We start from the raw sequence: 22,889 nt of genomic DNA, 5'->3' as shown, positions 1-22,889 counted from the left end.
GAGACAGCAACTAAGAAAAACAGAGACATAAACCATAAGGCAGAGGACTCTAAGAACCGAGAGACACAGAGGGGAACTCAAACATGCAGACACAGACTTACACAGAACAGAGGGGACATAGAGAAACATGAAGGGCAAGGGATCGAAACTAGAAACTCACACCAAGTACAATAATACAAAAATCACAATGAACTAAAACGCTGGGTCAGGAGACCCAGGACCCTGACAATGGCCTGTATTTGTATAGCGCTTTACTAGTCCCTAAGGACCCCAAAGCGCTTTACACATCCAGTCACCCACCCATTCACACACTGGTGATGGCAGCTATATTGTAGCCATAGCTGCCCTGGGGCGCACTGACAGAGGCGAGGCTACCGGACACTGGTGCCACCGGGCCCTCTGACCACCATCAGTAGGCAACGGGTGAAGTGTCTTGCCCAAGGACACAACGACCGAGACTGTCCAAGCCGGGGCTCAAACCGGCAACCTTCCGATTACAAGGCGAACTCCCAACTCTTGAGCCACAATCGAAAATGTATCTCAACTCCTAAACGAGATACATGGATACAGACAGAACAAAGTTTTCCACCCACCCCTGTATCCATTATTTACTATTCCGATGTCCTGGCTAAACTGGGAGCCCTGATGCGAGTACAACGCATGTGAAATTAGAAAATGTGAAGTAGGACATACATTTTGGACTTTTAAGTCTTACAGCTTGTCCTACTGATAAAGACCTCCCCCATGGCCATCCACAATACACCAAAGTAATTAAATTACACATTTCTGTAATTTTATACATTTACTTCATACAGTTTAAAAAAAGAAATTTACTACAGCAGCATTTCTTTATCATGTAGAGAAACTAAGACAAACAGTGGATGTTGCTCTTCTTTGTCTTTGTCCAGCTGACATAAGATCAAAGTGTGCTGCGATAGATTATCAGATCGTGTTGTTAACCTTTTTGATTAAACTGCTGTTAAAATAGTTACCATTCAATATTACACCAACAAAACTGATACTGACTCACAGTTCAGAGCAACTGACCGCTGAGCTCTAACAAGCTGCAAGTATTGAATAACTCACAGCGATATCAGAGATATTAGAAGAAAGAAACATGACACTTGAGCAAGATAGCAAGATCGCGGCAGTCCCAACCCTGGTGCCAAAAGAAAAAAATAACACCTTTACAATAATCGAGCTAGGAAGCCTGTGAGCCCAGTCATGCTGCTGCACTGGCACTGCACAGGTTAGTAGTTTTGATGATGAGCATTACTGCACTGGAGAGGTAGGTGAGAGTAGGTATCATTTTTCTTGGATTAATTGCATCCACTGTGTCATTAAGTGAATTTAGCACGGCATTTGTTTGGTGCTCTAGTGAAGTAAGCAAGAGCACTGATCATGTTGGCAACATGAATGGAGTAGCACTCTGCACACGAGCAAACTATAATAGACTGGAAAAAACAAATGCTTTTAGAGGTCCAGCATGAGGGCAGCATGGTGGCATGGGCGTTAGCACTGTTGCCCCACAGCAGGAAAGCCCTGGGTTTAAATCTGCCTATCTGTCTGGAGTTTATATGTTCTACCCATGTTTGTGTGGGTTTTTTCTATAGGTAATCTGGCTTCCACCCACTTAGGGACTTAGATCAATTGGTGGGAGTTTGAGCCTGAGTAGCTGTCTATTGCTCTGTGATAGGCTGGTACTGCGTGTCCCGCCTCTTGCCCAATGGATAAGCAGAAGAGGATAACTGGCTGGGTTTTGGAACAAAGTCAACAAATGTTTGAGCATCTTTTTAATCAGATTTCTCTGATGATTCTGCACCTGCATATTTTATGTCCTGATGACCGTGGATCTCGCTTTAGGGCTTTAAAATAAATGCCCAAATAAGTGCCTGAAGATGTTACCAACATAGCTGAAGAGTGGTGAGGCGAGCTTCTACTTCTGTTTAAAACATGTTTTTTTGTGACCCTTAATAAATGAAACATTACCTACATGAGACTCAAAGCTAAAAGGTAGACGGTGTTTGCAGTTAAGGAGCTCAAACTTATATGCATCCATTTGTCACTTATCTTGTTTGTAGCAAAAACAGAGAACGCCTTCCATTAATTACACATCCCTGATGTATTCATTAACATAATTATAACATGACAGTTCGTACAGGGATAATTATACAGTGAAGGGGTGGAGCTCAAGAGCCAGGGGCAGAATTAGCCCGTTTTCCTTCAGTTCACAGTGAGGTCAGCAGCCACCGCAGCCCCGAAGTCAAGGGCCAAAAGAAAAAAGAAAATACCATCCTCCGCTGCTCGCTGTGCATAGGATCCTTTCATTGTCTTCATGACTCTGAATCGGGACAAAGGAAAACAATTAGAACAGGAGGCTGTGCCTGGCTGTTTTCAGATGGGAAAACCAAAAAAGAGGTGGAAGAGAAACATGGTAGGTTTCTGGACTAGTCCTGCCAGCAGCAACTCTCCCACCCCAACCCCTGCACTGAATCCTTCCATTGTATCCAAACCACAAATCCCACACTTTGCCTGGAAAAGCAGAGAGGAGCCTTGACTGAAATATACATTGGAATTTTTTTTAGGAGGGGTGTATGGGAATGCCCAAAACTTTTACAAAGCCTTTATTCAGTTAAACAAATAAAAGTTTAAAACTAAGATACTGTTACTGTGTTTTTGTGCTAAGATATCTATTTCAAACTTCCAACACTGGAGAAGTTTTTAAGTGGTGCGGTGCTTCTTCTTCTTCTTTTTCCTCAGGAGTGTTGCAACTTTGTAATAAACCCCTCTTTACTTTTCAGGCTAAAGTTAATTACAGGTTTCAGCAAGCAGCCTGAAGAGGTTCAGGGTCAAAACAAAAATGCCTGACTGCCTGAGCCGAGCGATGTCCCGCTGCTGCTTCTGCTTCTTCGACCGAAACTCGGGAAAGGTTATCGTTTTTTAACACCCTTCTGACGTATACGTTACTTTTTCATCTCACTTCTCCAGCTCTTTGACCTTTTCTCAGATATGAGTTTCCATAAATAATTGTGTTGTTGGAAGTCTCAAACAGGATGCCGTTACGCTATAAACACAAAACTTTCGCCTACCAGAGTCGGTTGGGGCCTGAGTGCCCTGCTGTGGTTTGTTGTGTAATCTCTCAGTTATGCACTTTATTTTCTTACCACTGGCACTGTGACGCCTTTCACTGTTTTCCATTGCTGCTGGTGCTTTCAAAGCGAGAAGATAGCTGAAACTTGGATATGATTTACACAGTCTGAACGCATTTTTAAAGAACATGTTGCGTATGTGTAATGGGACTGTATGTACGCATGGAGACGCACGATCTGATATCCTCGTGTCGGTGTTGGAGACATAACAAAACAAGCATTTCAGTATGGTTACAATGAGCCGAGGTACATTGATCCACCAGCTTTTTAGATCATTTACCATCTCTTTAGCAAATGGAGTTGGTTCACATGTCTCTGTATGATCTACAGCAACTAGAGCCTAGAGTTACTTGAATAAAGGTTTGGTGGATTTTCCATACTACCAAAAAGCAACTGTATTTACATTGCTCTGCCAAAGTCTTGAGCCACTGCTCATTTCTTTACATTTTTAAAGGAAAATGGGCAATTTATTAAAACATTTGCCAACATAACTGGAAATACAGTGTATAAGTAACATTTATTCAGGAACAGTTCTCGTGTTTCTTGAAGGACATTCAAAGCTCTTCTTTGGATGTTTCTGCCTTTTGTTCTGTTCTCTGTCAAGATGATCCCACACTGCTTCAATAATCTTGAGGTCCAGCTCTGGGGAGGCCTGTCCATGACTCATAGTGTTCCTCTGTGTGTTTTTCTATCCAGGTTCACTTTTACTGCATTGGCGGTGCGTTTGGGGTCCCTTCATGATTCCATCAACTTTCAAATGAAATGACAGAGCCTCCACAGTGTTTTTCAGATGGCTGTAGACGCTCACTGTTGTACCTCTCTCCTGACCTCCTTTGTACATATTGGTGATGAAATGAACCAGTCATTTTAGATTTGTATTCATTTCTATGAGGTCCTGTGTCAAGTTTTTGCTGGATTTTTCCCTGGTTGGACACAACAGTTACTGTTCATCTGCTGTTTTTAGGCCACTTCTTCTTTTGTCCTACACTTGTCCAGTTTCTGTAAGTTTTTAAGGACACACTGCACACCATGCTAAGATAAGTCAAGTTTTCAAGACATTTATAATCTGGACAAAATATAATATCTGCTGACAAATGAATGGAGTTTTAAACCACGGCAGCTAAAAGATCAGACATACAGTACAAATCACCAATCATTGGAGTGGGTACGTATCTGTCTTGATGCATGCTCAATCATCCAGGTAAGGAAATCCCAAAAGTTGATCTGGATGTAACGCTTTCAGGGGGAGAAACGTTTCGTCACTCATCCAAGTGACTTCTTCAGTCTCAGCTGACTGCAGGTTTCCCCAATCCTATAAACAGTACATTTACAGAATGACTGAAACTAGCCCACTGGCGAACAACGTGCTGTGAGATCAGTTTCTTGATCATTAATATGCAAATTTTCATGACCATTGATCAGCAACACTGATCAAAGAATCAACTTTTTGGGAGTGTGAACTATCTGTTCTGCTCTGGTTAAAAACAAACAAAAAAACAGACGAAATATCTGCCACTGTAAAATCTAATTAGTTCCCAGAACTTAAAAAAAAAACTATGCAAAATCGTTGCCTCCAAAAAACGAAAACTTATATAAGGTTTATCTGGTATGCTTATACATTTATTAATAGTCCCCTTTTTCTTCTCAGCGGACTTCTCTATTGTGTTTGTGCATACTTACATTATTAGTATGATTACATTGTATGTGTTCAGCTTCCTCCATGAAAACAAGAAACTACAAACCTGGAATGTTTCTCCATTGTTAGCTTGCTGAGTTTTTAGCATCACTTGAAATGTATGCAGGAAGCAGACCTGTGGTTTTGAGGGCAAGACCTTTTGATGAGTTACTTACCATCGCGTGAAGACAGAAGCTGATGTGGAAGTCTCTTAAATGTCAATTGTTTCTAATATTCAACAGGGGGTGGAGGACTACCATGGCTCCGCAGAGAAGTCTGATGGTATTGAAGTCTATGGGATAATGACCTCATGCCAAAGCAGGGTGTGCATTAGGTTGGGCTACCTTGTAGTTAACAGTTCACATCGTATGAGTGTGGCGTGTCTTCAGTATGAAGGTCAGGTCCACAGCTCCTTCATCAGACCTCAATTCAAAACACCAAGATGGAAATGACAATGACTAACAAGCTCAGAGGCTTCAAGACAGAATTTTACTTACCAGTCGATGGTGTTTCAGTGGCTCTGTGCATCTTTTATGTAAAGTCGATTGCACTGAAGGAAGAGGCGTGCTTGTTTGGTTGTTGAGTTCAAACATTAACAACCTTTCTCAGGAATGAGTTACTCACCTTTAATGGATCCTATTAATGACAATGTTATAAACCTGCATGTGCATACAAGTCAAGCAAGCCAGCCAAAGCTCAGGTACAAGCACTCAAGAACATGACGGAAACATTCACTTCATACAAAGACTTTATTGACAATGTGTGTGTGGCATACTTTTCAATGGAATTGCTAAATCATGAGAGTTTCATATTTATGTTTGCGAAACGACGCTGAGAATCTGTAATGTATATATAGAGGCAAAAGTGCATATTCTTGTTCCTTTTTATTTTGTTCATGTACACATTACACTATACATAAATAATTGCATTGTAAAAATGACTCAAATATTTACAAGTATAATATATTTTATATAATATATAAATTTTATATTAAATCTAGGTAGATTACAATTAGGATACTGGACCAGGACGCTTCCTGTGAGTCTATGAGCGTGTGTGTGCGTGCTATCTGTGGTTATTGAGCAGCACCTCCAGCCAGCAGGGGCAGGAAGTGATGAACTGTCTGGAGTAGCAGGGCCCCCATCCTTTTGCAAAACTGATGCGAACACTGTGGGGGTCCCAGGGCCCCTCCTGGCTCTCGGGCTTTACGCTGTGCTCTGCCATCCAGCTGGAGCACTCATAATCGAACACCTTGAGAGAAAAGCCCGGCATCACCCTCTTCACGTTTAGCCTTCGAGCACTGGGCGGGTCCAGAGTGGGCGAGTGAACAAACACCGGGTGCTGGCTGCGATTGTACACCCAAACTCCGTCCGGCTCGCGACTCAGAACGATGCCGAAACCAATTTTACTGCGTATCTGCTGCACACTGCTGCTGCTGCTCCCTCCGTGCCTGTGATGTCCGTGATGACCTAACAAGCTGTGGCTCCCTGGGTCGTCACGCCGGCTATGGTAGGCGTTGGCTTGGAGTTGGCTAAGACAGAGGCCAGTGCCCTGAGGTAGGTCATAGAAGATGCTGAGTGAGGGCTCGTAGGCTGGATAAAGGCGACCCACGCGTGTGCGCTGCTCCCAGTAAGCAACACTACACCAGTGAGAGCGATGTCCGCCAGAGGTCACCGAGCCGATGGAGGTACCAGTGTCTGAAGAGGAAAGGAAAGGAAGTGAATGAGGTAATGGTCGTAGCAGTAAAGTGTATTTAATTTTTCTATCAGTGTGAGATGATATAAAAGACATTTTAGCTGCTGAGCACAAGTAAACAACATCAGAACATCATAAATGGATCTTTATATTGCTATCCCTGAAATCTGTTCTGACTCATCAATAAAAGGAATAATGGGAAGTAGCTATCAGTCGATCTACTTCACTTTTTAAGTTGATGGTCGTCAATTTGTGTGAACCTTGTGTGTTAAAATCTTGTTTAAGTACAACCTCTTCACTCAAAATATATCAGACTAACACAACTACAGCAGGTTTCACGCGGCCACAGAAAACATGCCTGTTTTGAAAGCAGGAAATCACTTTCTAGGAAGTGGAGAAAGGCTTTATTTTAGCACAGTTTGATGTGTGAAAATGCACCCACAGTTCATTAGACTGGACTTCTTCTGGAAATCTACATTGTAACTCACGATGCAACTTCCCGAGAAATGTTACCACACTTCGGGTCAATGCAGCCCGCAATTGCTGAATGGCGTGAATGGTTACAGCATACGGTTAAAAGCGGCTTACCTAAGTTACCACATCTCAGTACTATAGAACATTTATTTGCTTTGACTGAGCTCTAGAGGAAGGACCGTGATGATAGAGGGGACCATCTCAAATTCCTTGTGCTTCCTTGAATGCTGTTATTTTGTTTCTAGTTTGTCTTTCATGTAAAATTAGCATTCTCTGGATGTCCTAAATGCATCTCTTGGATTGTTTCCTCTTTTGTAACAATTAAAAAAAAGAACACATGGACATGAGTGTTGACCACGGTCTCCCTCCCCTGATAAATGATAAACAAAATGTCCCAATACTCGATGCTGTAAATGATTCACATCATTTTTATACCCATTCAGCTGCATGGATGCATGCTCTTCCCTTTAGTTAGTCGCCTGTTGCGGTATTTTGAAAAGGGGGTTAAAACTGTTAACTCCACTGACATCTCCTCACTGTCACCCTCTGCAAGCCTCTTTCAGGCCCGGAGTTAAAGAGGAGGTTTTAGAGCGGGGTGTCTGGGGTGGAAAGCATTCAGCTCTCTGTCAACCTAGCGCAAGCCCATGAACCCTTGACCCCCCAGCCCTCATGCTATCAGCTCACATTAACTCCCACACAGAGTGATGCCATTATTTTGCTCCAGAGACTCTATTGACACAGAAGATTTAAAGACCCATGTGCCTGTGGCCCCATTCCTTTCATATTCCAGCGAAAAAACCCTCGACTTCATTTACCAGGGGCCAAAATGGCGGCAGCCTTTCTCCCAATGGCGGGTTGCTTTAAAAGAAGAAAGTGAAACGAGGGCCGAGATCTTTTTTGTGTTTATGCCCCGGCCATTTTCATTTCAGGGGTTTCAGAGAAGAAGGGTTGGTAAATGTAGAAGAGATGTGAGTGGTTGCACACGAGCACAAACACACACAGAAAATGATGAGACAGGGCCTCACACATGCCCACGTACGCACACAAATTGAGCCCTCTGATCCAAACAGTATGACTGTAACACACACACACAAAATTGCACTTCTCATCTGAGGCCCACGTGTGTCATTAGTGAATTCCAGGCTGGCAACTCCTGCGGACTGCAGTTTTTACAGCTCTCCAATAAGAGAGCGGGCTGCACGGCTAGCTAGGATCTCTCTCTTTCTCCCACTCTATCTCTTCGTGGCTCGCTCACGCACACACAAACACACACTTTTACAAGCCATGCTCTTCCCTGTAATAAGGCAACGCAAACATGTCTGGGGAAACACAGGGAGACTTTATGAGCTCACGATCAACTTAATTCCCAAAGAAGACTTAAAACAAACTGGAACTTTTAAGGTTTTCTTTCAAAAGGCACGGCACACTTTAATTTCAATCATATGATGAATGATGGGGCAAATAATATGGTTTTAAAGGCTGGCTTTTTTACGTTTCAGACACCCTCAGTATTCATAGCTGGATAGTATATTGGAAATAGAAACATAAGAGGCAGCAGCTAGAAGACATGAGCACTCATAAGAATTTAGATCTCCTCCTGCTCTCTTTATTTATGGTCTCATGCACGCCTGAAGTGTGCTTGTGCAGACTTTATTAAATTTAAGAATGACTGACCTGCTGTAAAGTTCAAAACACTAGATCAAAATTTCCACCAGCATTTTGACAGCGAGGCATGTTTAATGTTTCTGGCAGAGTCCTCGGTGTCATCACGCTCGGCCTGGCTATCATCCAAGTAAAGGTGTAACCAGCTTGTGTGAGAACGATGAAGGAGGGAGGGAGGAGGAGGAGGGCAACTGACTTCTTCAATGGAATTTTTAAAGAGGGGTTGAAGCTGGAGGTTATCAGCATGTTTATATTCAACTGGAGGAAGTCAAAAAGCTGTGTGTGTGTGTGTCTGTGGGACTTTGTTGGTGTGCATGCATGCCCGCATCTGTACGTGGGCTGGCAGCAATTACAAAGTCCTGCAAGCATTTAAGCCAACCTCTATTTAACAGCCCTGTTTACCAATTAGATAAGTAGCTTTTGTTATTTCATTTCAAAATCGCTGTCTCTTAGTGCCAATCTCACCGAGACGCCCACTGAACTTTAGGGGTTGAACAAAGGTGGGAATATACACGACAACAAGCTGCAACTTTACTGCACAAACAAAGTAAAAGGCAGTGGCAATCAAAGTTCAGAGGTCAGACAGTCAGTTTCCTGCCGGATGCTCACAGATTGTTAAACCTGGACTTCAAACGAGGACGCCAGCACTCATCTTTTATCTCACATTTCCGCATCTCTCTGTTTTCCCTCCTGTAACAATGTTGGGAATATGATGTGACGCTCCCTCAGCAGACAAAATGATGCATAAAAGCTTAATTGGTTATGAACATATTTTGGGTCTTGCATATGTGAAGCAAACACGCTAATAAGCTGGCTGTTTACATGTCTATAGCTGTAAAGCTACTTTAACTTCCTCCAAACTTCCTGCTTTGTTTTCTCTTACTCCAGTCTGAACAGTGGAGGCTTCCTCCTCCAAACTGTAACCTGGAGAGAAGAGAGGAATAAAGCTGTGCAGGAAAAGACGGGAAGCAGAGGAGTAAAAAAGAGAGAGACAGAGGAAAAGGGAGACTGGGTAGACTGAAAGAGGGAGCGGGGGAACGAGAGGGAGCGAGAACCTGCCAAGCATAACCAGCATCCAAGGAAAAAATGAAGAGAGAGAAAGAGACTGTGAGAAAGAGAGGGAGGGAGGGAGACCCTCGTCTTTCATCCAGTGCCAAGGATTAGATTCCCCTCCAGTTATTAGACTCTTCCACTGTGCTGAAAGAAGTGGGTGGGTTGGGAAGGGGGCGGGCAGGGATGAGGAGGGAGTGTGAGGGGGACAGAGGGACGAGAAGGGAGGATAGAATTTATCTACTGACCATCGTCGGTTGCCTTTAAAATGCTTTGTTTTGATTCAACTTAATGCCAAAGATCCTAAAAGAGTAGAAATAAAATCAAATAAGGTGGGGGAAAAACAGAGAAAAAGTGAGAGGGAGAAAGAGAGAGAGACACCCCTCCCTGCCTACAAATGGTAGATTCTATGTTGTTTGAGACAACTATCATTACAGGGAAAAAACTTCAATCCAGCAAGCCACATTTAAGCTGGCGTCTCGACTATCTCTACCATCAGCGGGCTGCCTTATCGCCAGACGTGGCCTTTACAGTCGAACACAGTGGGGCTCTTGCTCACATACGCGCACAAACACGCATTCCTGCACACACACACTCATTCCTTCTCCCTCTTTTTTTTTCCATTGTGAAGTGGATCTGTGTGATGGAGCGGTGTGTGACTGGAGATGTCTCGTGTTTAACGGCACAAGAGACACAAACCTGGCCTCGCCAGCTGGAGACGTCCTTTGGACCGACCCGACTGAGCTGAAGTAAAGTTACAGTGTGTCCCTGTAAAATGCCTAGGGAGAAGTGCTCGGAGGCGGTTTAGAAAGGAAGAGCGAAAGTAACGAGCTTCCTGCATTTCTGCTGCTACTTCAAAGTGCCAAACAACTCGAGCCAAGGAATGTCTCAGGTTTTGCATACAACTCGCATCCTGGACAACTCCACTGTCGCGTTTATGCCATCACCTTGGCCATAAAAAAAAAAATTGTGAAAGTAAATGGCTTACACACAGTTGGCTTTGCAAGATGATCTCATCTGTGGTCAGTTTTTACCTTTTTATTCAACTGTGCGTGCACCTACAGAGCCACCAGAGATACATACGCAGGTGTCATCACCACTAAAGACTTAGAGTCTTAAATCTGGCTTGCTTAAGACAATGCATAGTTTAAAGTGCACAAATGACTCAAAGAAAGATGATTAACGTCTGAACGGAGGCACGAAAAGCAGACGCAGGGCTGCTTCAGAGCTCGGTAGTTGACAACTCTCCCCTCCCAACACATTCCTGGACAGGCCCTCTTCCTCAACACTTCCTCCCCCCCACCCACCCTCCCCTCAGCCAGTCACAGGGGTCAAGTTGACAAGTCTCTCATTGAGCCTCACGTGGTCCGACTATATGGCCTTCACTCCTCACAACATAATTACACGCGTTTATTGGTGGAATAGATCCATTTGTTCCACTATGAAGAATTAGTTATGGAATTCCACTAAAATGTAATTTGGGAGAATTATCAGAATGTGAAACTCCAGCTCAGACGTGCACGCGGGAGTGTGGACCGAAAGCGAGGTGACACGAGGGCCTGCAGTCGTTTAGCGGAGGGCGACGTGTGCAAGAGCACATTTACTATTTCTCGTCATTCGGTCATCAAAATCAAATGATGACAAATGCTGTCAAAAGTGATTTCCAAAGCGGGGTGAACAGGCGGCTACAAGTCCTGAAAATACCTACAAATATTAATTAACGTGCGTCTTAGCTCAGGGTTGCCTTTGGAGCTCACGGTGCTGCCGACAGTTTCTTACATTTCATAGAGTCAGAGTCTGTCGACATCTGCAAAGAATCTTTAGGTTCAGCAGCATGGCAGGATTCCATTAAAAGCCAAATTGCGAGTTGGCAAAAACTCTGAGGGAACAACGGAAAGCCACAGCCAGTCCTGTAATTTAAACCTTATTTTAAATTGTGATTGCCTGACAACATGGGCTGAAAGAGAGGAGAGCAAGACTACGAGAGCAAAAAGCAAGCAGAAGAACTGTGGAGAAGCAACAGCAGAGATGGATCTTCAGTAAGGGCAGGAAGGGAGCAAGAGCAGAAGAGATAATGAAAGCGAGGAGAAAAGGTTTTTGTGAACAATGAAACAACAACCTTTGCTTAATCACCAGGATGGCTACAAATATGTAACGTCTTCTTAGTGTATGAACTTGGAAGCCTGCTGATTCACTTTGCTTCATTTAGAAATGTCTGCGAGATGCATCTGCACACGGCGTTTAAACATATGCACACTACTGCCGCATCTATCATAATGAAAAAGAAAATCAAGAAAACACAACCCGCTCAAGCAATCTATTCTAGGCGCAGGGACCTCAGATGCTCACATACGCTATAATTCATGTTGGCTGCTTTTGGGGGGCATCTTCGCCCCAACAGGCGATGTGACGCACGTGACGTGTCAAAACTAGAGCTTCGGACACTCAGTGAGTACAGATTTTACAGCTTTTTGATTACATTTGAGACAGAGCCAGAAGAAATGAAATCTTTTTTAAAAGTTGGAAAGTATTAAACCCCTCTATTTTTTTTCTATAGGGAAATAAAATAAGGGAACCTGGAGGGTTTGGTAAGTGTGGCTGACATGTTCTGGGTCTGCTATCAGAAAGTCCATCTATACAAAGCATTAACCCTTTATAGCCCTTCATATATATATATATATATATATATATATATATATATATATATATATATATATATATATATATATATATATATATATATATATATATATACATACAAGAATTTCACTCGCATGTGCTGTACCAATGTACCTGCACATGTGATGTGACAATAAAAAGTGATTTGATTTGATTTGATTTGATTTGATATATATATTTTTTTTTTTCTGTTGCTTTTTAAGATTTGTTTGCTATCCTGAAAAATCTGAAATCTAACTTTACTCTTATTTGTTACTTTTCTTTCAGATGTTAACCTGGTCTGTGCTTTGGTTTAAGCCACAAAAGGGCAAAGTTATGGGAAGAGCACTGCAGAATTAAACTGCAAAATAAAAACCATGAAAAGTTTAATAATGGTGCTCTCCAACTGAGAGAAATGCCACATCCAGAACTTGTCAGCTCTTCCAGATATTCCCTTCACTGCTGTATTTTCTCTGGGAGCAGGGCTGTAATAACATGGCATTCAGTCCAAAATGTGTTAAAAAAAAAGGGAAAAAAAAGGTCACAAACACAATAAACTGAGCGAGTTGTGTGCTGCGTCCTCACCCATGCGGCTGCTTGTAGTGAAAAAGAGGCGCAGTGGAAAATATTTGAGGAAATGGCAAATGGTTAATGGGCCGGCACTTGATGTTGAATTCCATAGTCTAATGTGTCTCAGTCAGGCATAGGAGCAAGTGCTGTACGCGTGCCAGCAAACAGACTGGAGATTCAGGTCACCGGGAGGACCCATTCAGGCGGCGGCAGAGGGATTCTCACCGGACACGGCAGAATGCGGGTGTTTATTTTGTGTCTTTGAACAATTCATCAAGCATCTGAAAGTGATAACATTTTTTGTTTTGTTTAATCTAGGTATCTAATTTAATATTCTACTTCTGAGAGTAAAGCCTTTACTTGAGAGCAGCATCGCTTTGGTGGGCGAATTCCCCAAAACCTTCTGAGCTAAACGTAGCATGGGAGCACTGTCAAAACTCTTAAAACTGCCTGCTTCCAAACTTCCAAGAATGTCAGTTCCACTCCACGTTTCTTAAGTATTAACGGCGATATGTTCAAACATGTATCACATGTCACTCCCAAGAGTCAGACCCCCTCCTCCCCTTATCCCCCACCTACTCCTTTTACTCGGAGACCCCGCTCCCCCTCACCTTCCCAATTTCCCAACATTCCTAGGCCGTGCCACATCAGTCAAAGGGCCAATTCATGGGGTTAATGCTGCTGTGAGTGCAGACAGGGCTTTGAGACAGGATGTTTGGCTGATACCTCGCTCTGCTTAACCAAACAAGCCCCCAAAATATGATTACTGAGGGCAAAAAGGGACCAGTCCTCTTGTCTTACCTCATTTCATCCAGGCCATACTAATGTCCTCTAAGTATCATTGCCTTACTTGTTTCCACATGTTCAAAAGCCAAGGGGCTAATGACAAGAAGACGAGCAAATGTTTGACATGCACAAGAATGTCATATGGTGAAAGATGGCAAAGAAATCACAAACTCTTGGCACTGTTTAGCTACACTCTCAGTTGCGTCAAATGTACATGAATCTGCATATGGCACACTTGACAATGTGGTGAGTAACATACACAGTGCTCACTGAAATGCTAGTAAAACGAGCTTGTTATACTCATTACACACCAGGAGGACAAGAAAGCAGCTGAAACACAACATCTATGCCAAAAATATAACATTTATCCCAAGGCTGAATGTAAGTATTTACATTTTATGATACATTTTATGTTACGTGCTGAAAATGTGAGTAAGATGCATCTGCACGCAGTGTTTAAACATGCGCGTGAAGCAGCACGAAATAAACTAAAGAAAGAGTCGACAACAGTCAGCCTAAATAAAATTATGAGAATTGAGATAATCGCAAATTCAGTTAATTTCAATTCAATTGTATCTATATAGCACAAAATCACACCAACAGTCTCCTTAAGGTACGTCATATTGTAGGGTAAAGACTCTACAATAAGACAGAGAAAAACCCAACAATCAAACAGTCTCCTCTGACCAAGCACTTGGCGACAGTGGGGAGGAAAAATACATTTGTTTGTATTTTAACTTACTAATAAAGGTTTTCCAAATGAGCTACACCTATAAAATCCTTACTTTTTTTGGCTATGTGATGGTGTGATGACAGGGGACCGCTTATTAATAATATGAAACCTCATTCTGCAATTCTGCATGACTTTAGTGCATCAGAATTAGCTGCTAACACCAAATGCTAGAGTTTATGTGCTAGAGTCAACATGGTAACAGTTAGCATGTTGTTACGCTGCGAGTTTTAACATGATGGCCAGAAACTGTCTTGATGTCATCTGATTCGTGTTTGGATGGGAATGTCACTTAGCTCTGTTTTTATCCAGTAAATGGCACGTCCTGACTGCTGATTGACACCGGAGAAGCTACACTCAGCTCTCTATTTATTGCCTTTCTCAGTATTTAAAAAGCAGGTTTGCAAGTTGTTATTCGATGTATGGAAATCTGCAACTAGTGTTGGGATTATCATAGTTATACAATTATATTACACCATGAATTAAATTTAATCAGATGCATTTACCTTTGGCGAGAAAAATGAAACTCTTTGTACAGCGTTACTACATTAGAGTTTACAAAAGACTTACATACAGTGCAGGAGCACATTTTATTTTTGTTTTTAAACTAAAGCCAGACAACAAATGTGTTCCAACTAATTTGCAACACCATCAAGTGTAGGTCTTTGTTTCTAGATGTACTACATTAGTTTGGGAGTATACGTTTAACTGCTTCCCCCCTCAGATAGATTTATTGTTTTCCAGTTTTACAAGAAAAGGATGGATGCATTGTGAAATCAGCACTTTTAAACAAACCACAAACAGAACTCATTGCCCAGGGTTCTCACATACAACAGCGAAGATTACGACAATAATGTACAATCAGCCCTCTGTTATCGAGACCTTTCAAAAAAAATTGTTTTTTTAACTGCTACAGTAATTCAAATAAGTTATACGTTTAAATTTTGATAGCTGTTTTTGATTGGCCGCTCATCTTGCCTATGAAACCAATGAGCACTGCTCTAAGAAACCATGAATCTGTCCAGCCAACTATGCCAAAGCAGGTAACCATCAGGTACCAAGTCTATTATTGTTAGAAATCAAACAATATTTTTCCCTGAAATCAGAAAAGGCTCTAACATTTCTGTGCAGATGCTGTCAATACTAAATTCCTCCATATCAAACTTTAGAACACAGCTACAGCTTGTAGAAGCTAACCTGTACAGCTGACACAAATGTGCTAATGTAATCGGGTCATAAATTACATATTGTTATAATTACATAAAATGTGTTCGAAACCCCAAACTGTTCCTGGTATATCTGACTTTTAGGACTTCCAAGCCTGTAGTTATCTTCATTATTCTTATCCTTTTCTTCTTCTTTGGTGCAACCCTATAAATTTGGGGTACCCCTTTGGGCTTTTCCCCTTTTCTTCGATTCCCCTGTGGGAGAGGTCAGTTTCATTTCTTTTCCAACACTAATTATATTTTTATCCACCCTGATGTTTCTGATTGTGTGTTTTTGGTTCATTATTGTCATAATTACGCCTGTCTTTTTTAGATGCTGTGAATATGTGGTACGTGTGTGCGGCGTATGTGTATAGGCAATGCTAATGCTAGCATGAACAGATAAGCCTTGCTAGCTTGTTAGTTGGCGTGGGTTGAGCTAACTCTCGTCCTATTTATATTTGGTTATAGGAGCTGAAGTGGGCACGTTTTTTACTTGGAGGTCTTTCAGTGTCAGACACAATGCAGGAACAGACCGGTTACACTACCACCTTAACTTTTAATGTCAGCTCAGGCTAATAAGACCTCTTTGTTTTTTAGTTTGACCCATTGGCTATGCTAAGTGGAAGCCATTTATTAGTCTCATCCACATTAGGACCAAATTTCATTACGTTTCCAAACTGACAGCCACAACACTGTCCGTGCGTGAAAAAGCAAATTTCATTCCAAGCTACAAGAGAAAAACTTACAGTCAGAAGAATCAGAGAAAAGCCAGCACACACCTTCAAGTACAGTACTCAGCAGGCCTGTTCAGTTATACATCGATTTTAAAGGTACAAAGAGGAAAAATCCCCTCCAACAAATCGCGTGATTGGTGAAAGCGTGTGTGTGTGTTTGCCCTGATAGAACCCCTATGCAAGTATTTTGAGACGATCTTATCACCGAGTCAGACAGAAATTCCTCCCTGTCTCTCTCCCTGTCATACACACACAACACACACAAGCAGCTGAACGGCACATTTCGTTGGAGTCACAGGGGGACGATCCCAGCAGATATAAGTCTACTAAACCTCCAGCAGAAACACTCTTTTTCAAGGCAGATCTGTTTGTTGTGGTTTAAAGGGAACGTTAACTGATTGAATGATAAAAGAGGCCAGGGCAAAGGTATGTATGGACCACACCCTGCTGTTGCACTTTTTTTTAAAGCTGTGAGTACACAGCTGGTTTTTAAAGGAATGAAAAAAGATGCTAAAGTGCCAAAGCACATGTCCAATGCTTGTTTTTGTCCTAAAAAAAACACTGCAAGCTTTAGATGATATGCCAAAGGATTGCCTGCACAATAAAAGAGATTAATTTGCACTCTTGAAAGATCTTACCAACATCAAGGGGTTTTTTCGGGGGGAGGTTGTGACAGCTACGCTCATTCTGATACATGTTTAAGTAGGCTTCGCGTTCAGCTCACTTCCTGTTATTCACCCAGCTTGTAGCTCAAAACAGGAGTCCTCTAACCTGTCAGAGCTAACAACAAAAGCTACATGCAGATTTCTTGGCTGCCTCTGTTTACCCAAGTCTCACTCCTACTCATGCCTCTTGGCCTCCGCTCTGGTTCTCGGCTCCAGAGTGCTGGGGTGGGGGGCAGGGGATCAGAGACCACACACACACACACACACACACACACACACACACACAAGCTAACTTGTCTATACACTCGACACACCACATGTTGTAAGGAAGCTGATACACTTCCATTCATATAGACAGGCAAACAATAGATGGTTCCCCCTCACTCATTACTCAGAAAGTCAAAAACTTGACATTTGATGGACTTCTGACCGAGTGTGGATGATTTGGGACACAGTCTGCTAAAATAAGTACACTTTCACAAATCAGATAAATTGTTTGAACTCAGAAAGTGTGCAGTGACTGTTAGTCATTGATAAACAACTGTGGATGACTTCTCCAAAACTATCCAAAAAGCAATCTTACACATTCATGATGGTGTTCAACAGAAAACTGATTTGTAGGGTGAATGCAGGTGGACAGTTTATATTATTTGCAATTAAAGCATCTTCTTGCTCGCATTTCAGCTCAAACTCTTCTGAGAGGGGTGACGTGTGCTTTGGGAGGACTGCCGACCTCAGTATTGCTAAAAAAGCTGGCTAAGGCTCTGCCCCTGGAAAACGCGCATAACAACTCAATATACTGCTTCTGCTTCCAACATCAACTTTAACTAAAGGTCTCCAGTTAACTTCTGGGCACAACAACCCCCTCCTCCAAAAAGAAAATCCTCAGTGACTCCTCATAAAGGTCAACGATACCATGGCTACACTACGCAGACTTCATAGGTTGCCCATTCACCTTTCAACACCGTCCACAAGCGAGCTCGGGGAGGCTTGATCGAGTAGGTTTGTGGGTTTCTTCTAACACTGTGAGGACCTCTCCACCCGACCCCAGCACGTAAACAAATAAAGCTCCAGTTTCATCATCTAGAGGGGGCTGTTTCCTGTCCAAAGCAGCCCTGAGCCCCTTCTCCCCCTTTACCGCATACACACACGCGCGTCCGCACACACACACAGAGCTCTACATCGCCGCCTCATCAGAGCCGCTCGGCTCCCCCGCCCCCAAAGTGCCAGCCTCTTTCCACTGCTCAATTGCAGAGAGGAATGAAGGGATTTGAGGGAAGAAAGAGGGAAAGAGGGGGATGGGTGGTTAGAGAGGCAAAAGGGGATTGAGAGTATGCACAGGGATCTTATTGCAGCTTCGTCGCAGTGAAATATTTTGCTGTGCAGAAAGCATAGACGGGGGAAAGAGAGACAGAAAGCCTACACTGCTGTGGCATCTAGATAGCGAGACCCCAGACCCCCACCGAGCCCTCCGTGCCTCTCTGACAATAGAAGCTTTATGCAGCGGAGTTTTCTGTTGCCTTTGCGGCCTTTGAAAACAGGGGAAAAGCACAACATAACACCACCAGCAAATATAATTTGGTTTTTATGTAAACATTCAGACGGGATGCCTGTCTCAAAAACTTTTTCCCCATTTGTGCTTCCAAACTTCATTGTGAGAACTTTTCCTTTCTTCAGAATCAGCTTTCTTCACCATGCACTGCAGGAAAAGCAAAAAAGCCAGCAGTTATTATGCAAGTTACTCACCTGTGTAGTCTCTTGGCATATTGAGAGGCGGATTGGAGAAGAGGGGTGGCGCAGTTTCAGTGTAAGACAGAGATGAGTCTGGGAAATGTAAGAAAAAGCAAAGGCATACAGGAGAAGTGTGAGATCCAGGTTAATTTTTTTCCCCCAACTATGATTTTGGTAATCAAGCACTCCTTGAATCCTTTATCAAACAATAAAAATCTTCTCGTCATTAAAGCTCAAGCTTCGCTGATTGTTAGACTGTCGATAGGACACCTTGGACTTTCTTTGACAGTGCACAAAATGATTAATCAATCCGTTAATCTGAAAGCATAATTGTCAGATCAATGAAACAGGGGACTGTTTTATCATAACACAACACCATCATGTGTCTCTTTCAGCACAAGTGTCTTATATCAAATAAAGTCTGTATTTTCAGATGAAAGATATAATGAACTCCTTTCCTACTTTGTTTTGTGGTGGCCATTTTTTTCTTCCAAAACTCACCCAGTGGCTTGTGTTCATCTGAACGGGACAGAGAGTATGGAGGTGGAGGCGATTCTGTAAGAACAGCCAAAAAACATGAGGTTAAACTAAAGGTTCAATGAAGACTGCCACGCACAGTATGCACGGTTAGTTCATTACTGTTTTATTAATCATATCGTAAAGATGCATGAAGTCCACGAGGTTTTACGAGATGCACAATTATGCAAGGAGGCACACAAGAATGTAACATGTTGAACTCTGTCTGTCAGTTCAAAATTGAAGACATTTTGCTTAACACCCCCCCCCCCCCCCCCCCCTAAAAAGAAAAAAATCTAGAGCCTACACTCACATAAAAAGTATTTTCTCCTCAGGGAAGTCTTTAAACATACCTGTTGTTATATCAAATGGTAACACATGCAAGACCTGAATGCAGCACTGCAGATCAACTTTACACTGTGTTATTTTTCATGGGAAAATATGTTCACAAGGCTGTGTGTGTCTGTAATTTCACTTTGTATCGACATACCTTCTACCCTAGATCAAGGAAAAAACTTAAAGCGTGGGGAATATTTGCACAGCTCATATCTTGGAATTCCTTTGGAGCTTTTTAAATAAATATGCTTAATCAACACGAGTCACATTGCATCAGACCCCCAGTTAAGTATTTCACCCTAGACAATATATTTGCGTCTTTATCTGATGCACTTTTAAAAGCCTTTGCTTCGTTTTTACCCCCTGTTACTTCTTCATTATCTTTCCGTTCTTTCATACAAGCTCTCATTATGACTTTTGTGTTAAAGCGGCTTTGAAAGCTCCATAATTCTGCTGCTGCTGGAATAAATCCTTCACTCCAAAGTGGACACAAGTTTGTGGCTGCGGCCCCTTTAAGAGCAGAGCCAGTAATTGCCGGAGTCCTCAGTCAGTCAGATACCCAGCGAGTCAGTCTGGCGCCAGCACTATGCAAACTGTATATTATCGGCACTCCTTAACCTAAATAACAAGAGGAGGACCTCCTTGTCAGAGGAAAAAGAGCCTAAGTGCAACTTGAGTGCGACCTCCATTTGGATGATGTGAGAAGCGCCAGAGTTTTTGCGAAAATTGAAATAAGCGTGTAACGTAATTGGAATGTGCAGAAGGACCAAAGTAATGGTTGCCCAAAGTTAAAAAAAAAAAAAAAGAGTTATGAATAGACCATAAACCTGTAAGACAGACGATAAAACACTAGAAGAAAAAACAGACTCGCACTGTCAGCTGGAAGTGCAGCCAGTTAGACGCCTGCAAATGCATGATGAGTTCATCTGTAATAACTGCAGGAAAAGAAATGCTCGACACTTTAACAATACTGACTTTCTTCTTCAGCTGCAGGCCTCAGGCGAGCGATACATATTTGTTGGAATTCCCCATTATATTATGCTATTCGTTATACTGTAGTTATACAGGTCATCAATCTTTATATAGCATTAAATACACTTTTTTTTATTTGCATGAGACTAACTTTCTGCAAGGCCTATCAGCTTGGAGGGGATTCTGGGGGGAGACCAGGGGCCCTCGTGAAGGTGTGTGTGATGGTTTCAGATAACTCAATCTCGAGGTTGGAATATTGGTGGATATTTCGGTGTTTAAGGCATTTATAATGGTCTTTTCTAAGGGATGATGTCTGATTAATGAGTTTGATCGATGTTCTCTGATTCCACAACCCCTATCTTCCGGTGTCAGTGTCCTTACCTGGCCCGCATAAGCGGCTGTAGTGATGAGGATTGCAGCACACCTTTGCGCTGTCCACCGCACCGAAGCTCTGGCAGTGGCACAGCGATTTGAGTCGCGCTGAGAGCGGCAGGTCGCCCCAGCGGAACAGCTTACAAAGGAGATAGTATGGAGAGATGTGATGAGCACCGAGCCGCAGCTCAGTATTCGGCACCATAACGCACTCGCCGGGTATCCCTCCTTTGGTCTCCACAGCCTTCACCAAGGCGTCCAGAGACCTCTCCTTGAGTCTCTTCAAAAAAGCGTGAGCGGTGCTCGCAAGGTCCTCCTCCAGAACCCCACGCCTCGGTGCGCACTGACAGGGGCCAGCTCCGTCTTTTCTCGCGGCCCAGTAAGAGCTCCGAGGTCTGAAATCCCATTCCCCAAACAAACAACACGTCACCGTCCTGCTGTCGCTCTCCTGTCCTCGCCGGGAGCCTCTGTGCTCCGGGACGCACATGGCACCCCGGTCATCGTCGGGCTGTTCCTCGTCCTCTCTCTCCGCGCCCTCTGTCAGGTCTCCAGCCTCCCCCGTGAGTCCCGGAGCCGTGTCGGTGTGTGTCATCGACCGCTGCTCGTGTCTGTGGAGCTTACCCGAGTGTCTGCCCCACTCACCGTTCCGCTCTCCTTCACCTCGTCTGCTTCCATCCCGCCCGTCGCTCTCGGTGACCACACGGCTTCTCCAGAGTCGCCGTACAAGACCTGGGCGTCTCGACTTGAACATACGATAACCTAAACAGTTTCGGATGAGTCCCGTCGGTCCCGTCCGCTTCTCGGGAGATGCCACATCGATTTACACTCGACGCACAAGACCGTGAGTTTGTGCACGGTGCGCACAGCGTGCGCAGCCGGTGGTCACCGTTTCCAGGCTTCCTCGCAGCATTAGAAGGTAATGATCAATCACGCATCGCGTTAAACATCACCGAACATCTGATGAGGGAGAAGGCTACATGCAGTCACTGCTCAGTGACCTGCTGTCGCCAACTCAATTAAGCCACTTCTTTCGCCTGCCCTCTCACAAAGCCGTTAACTCCCCGACACTCTGAAGGTCCCACACACAATTCACAGAACATAGTCAGACCGCCCAAAGGGCCAGGATCAGCTTACATGAACAGAAAGACCATCACAATCAGAAACTCAGAACTTTTCCAGACTTTCCAGACTAGAGCCTCTTCGATCCCTTCGTGGTTCCTTGGCTTCGAAAAATAAATCCTTGCAACACTAAAATCTCGGTTTCTGTCGCTGTGTGGGATGCAGGAACTCCGCGTCAGTGTCCCGGGACAAAGCAGAGATGATCGGACACTCCGGTGCCAAACTCCAGGACGGAATCCGTGCTGAGAAGTTGTTTTAAAGAGAGCTGGAATTACTCCACTCTCCACTCCCCTGCAGGAACTTTTCGGACGCACACACACAAACACACGCGTTCACACGTGCACACACGCTCCCGCAAACACACATGGACACAAGCTTCAGTCAAGTCAAACGGAATAAAACCTGGATTATCCAATGGTAACTTTTCAAAATAAAACATACAGCAGTTAAAACGAGAAAGTTGGGGGGGGGGGGGGGGGGGGGGGGATCCAAAAGCGTTTATCCACACTGTAGAGTGAGAAAGGCCAAATCCACTGCCACGGATAAGGTTTAAAAAGCGTGTCGTAGGTAAACAGAATTTTCTGTAAAACTTCCTGAAAGTAACTTGGGAGTTTTTCTTTCTTTCTTGTTTTCATTAAAGAATGCCATTATACATTTAATAGTATTATTTTTGATTGTTTGCTCTTGTGTAGACACATTTCTGGACATATATGTGCACAAATATTTGTGTCCTTTTATATTTATATGTATATTTACATTTATATCTACACCTATATCTCTATACTTA

The 22,889-nt window shown here is 43.2% G+C and overlaps 1 protein-coding gene across 1 annotated transcript; it reads right to left on the bottom strand.

The window, feature by feature from the left end:
* Positions 1-5,543: 5,543 nt before the first annotated feature.
* Positions 5,544-22,427, bottom strand: LOC146719000 (SMAD family member 6-like). Its single transcript, XM_085458550.1, has 4 exons — positions 20,993-22,427; positions 19,289-19,342; positions 18,803-18,880; positions 5,544-6,521 (listed from the first exon to the last, which is right to left on the bottom strand). Exons 1-4 carry the CDS (start codon positions 21,732-21,734, stop codon positions 5,890-5,892), a joined length of 1,506 nt encoding a protein of 501 aa, XP_085314676.1. The 5' UTR covers positions 21,735-22,427; the 3' UTR covers positions 5,544-5,889.
* Positions 22,428-22,889: the final 462 nt, after the last annotated feature.

Source organism: Copadichromis virginalis, linkage group LG1 (assembly GCF_057382275.1).
Source record: "Copadichromis virginalis isolate Kocher_CV1m ecotype Utaka linkage group LG1, C_Virginalis_male_GT1.1, whole genome shotgun sequence".
Taxonomy (NCBI): domain Eukaryota; kingdom Metazoa; phylum Chordata; class Actinopteri; order Cichliformes; family Cichlidae; genus Copadichromis; species Copadichromis virginalis.
This window is presented reverse-complemented; position numbering and strand designations above follow the sequence as displayed.

What these genes read in the sequence shown, in the direction of transcription:
- LOC146719000 (XM_085458550.1), bottom strand. Translation starts at nt 21,734, where the DNA reads ATGTTCAAGTCGAGACGCCCAGGTCTTGTACGGCGACTCTGGAGAAGC. An exon ending in CAGCCGCTTATGCGGGCCAG is followed by an intron (nt 19,343 to 20,992) that starts GTAAGGACACTG and finishes CTGTTCTTACAG; the next exon opens with AATCGCCTCCACCTCCATAC. An exon ending in AGATGAACACAAGCCACTGG is followed by an intron (nt 18,881 to 19,288) that starts GTGAGTTTTGGA and finishes TACATTTCCCAG; the next exon opens with ACTCATCTCTGTCTTACACT.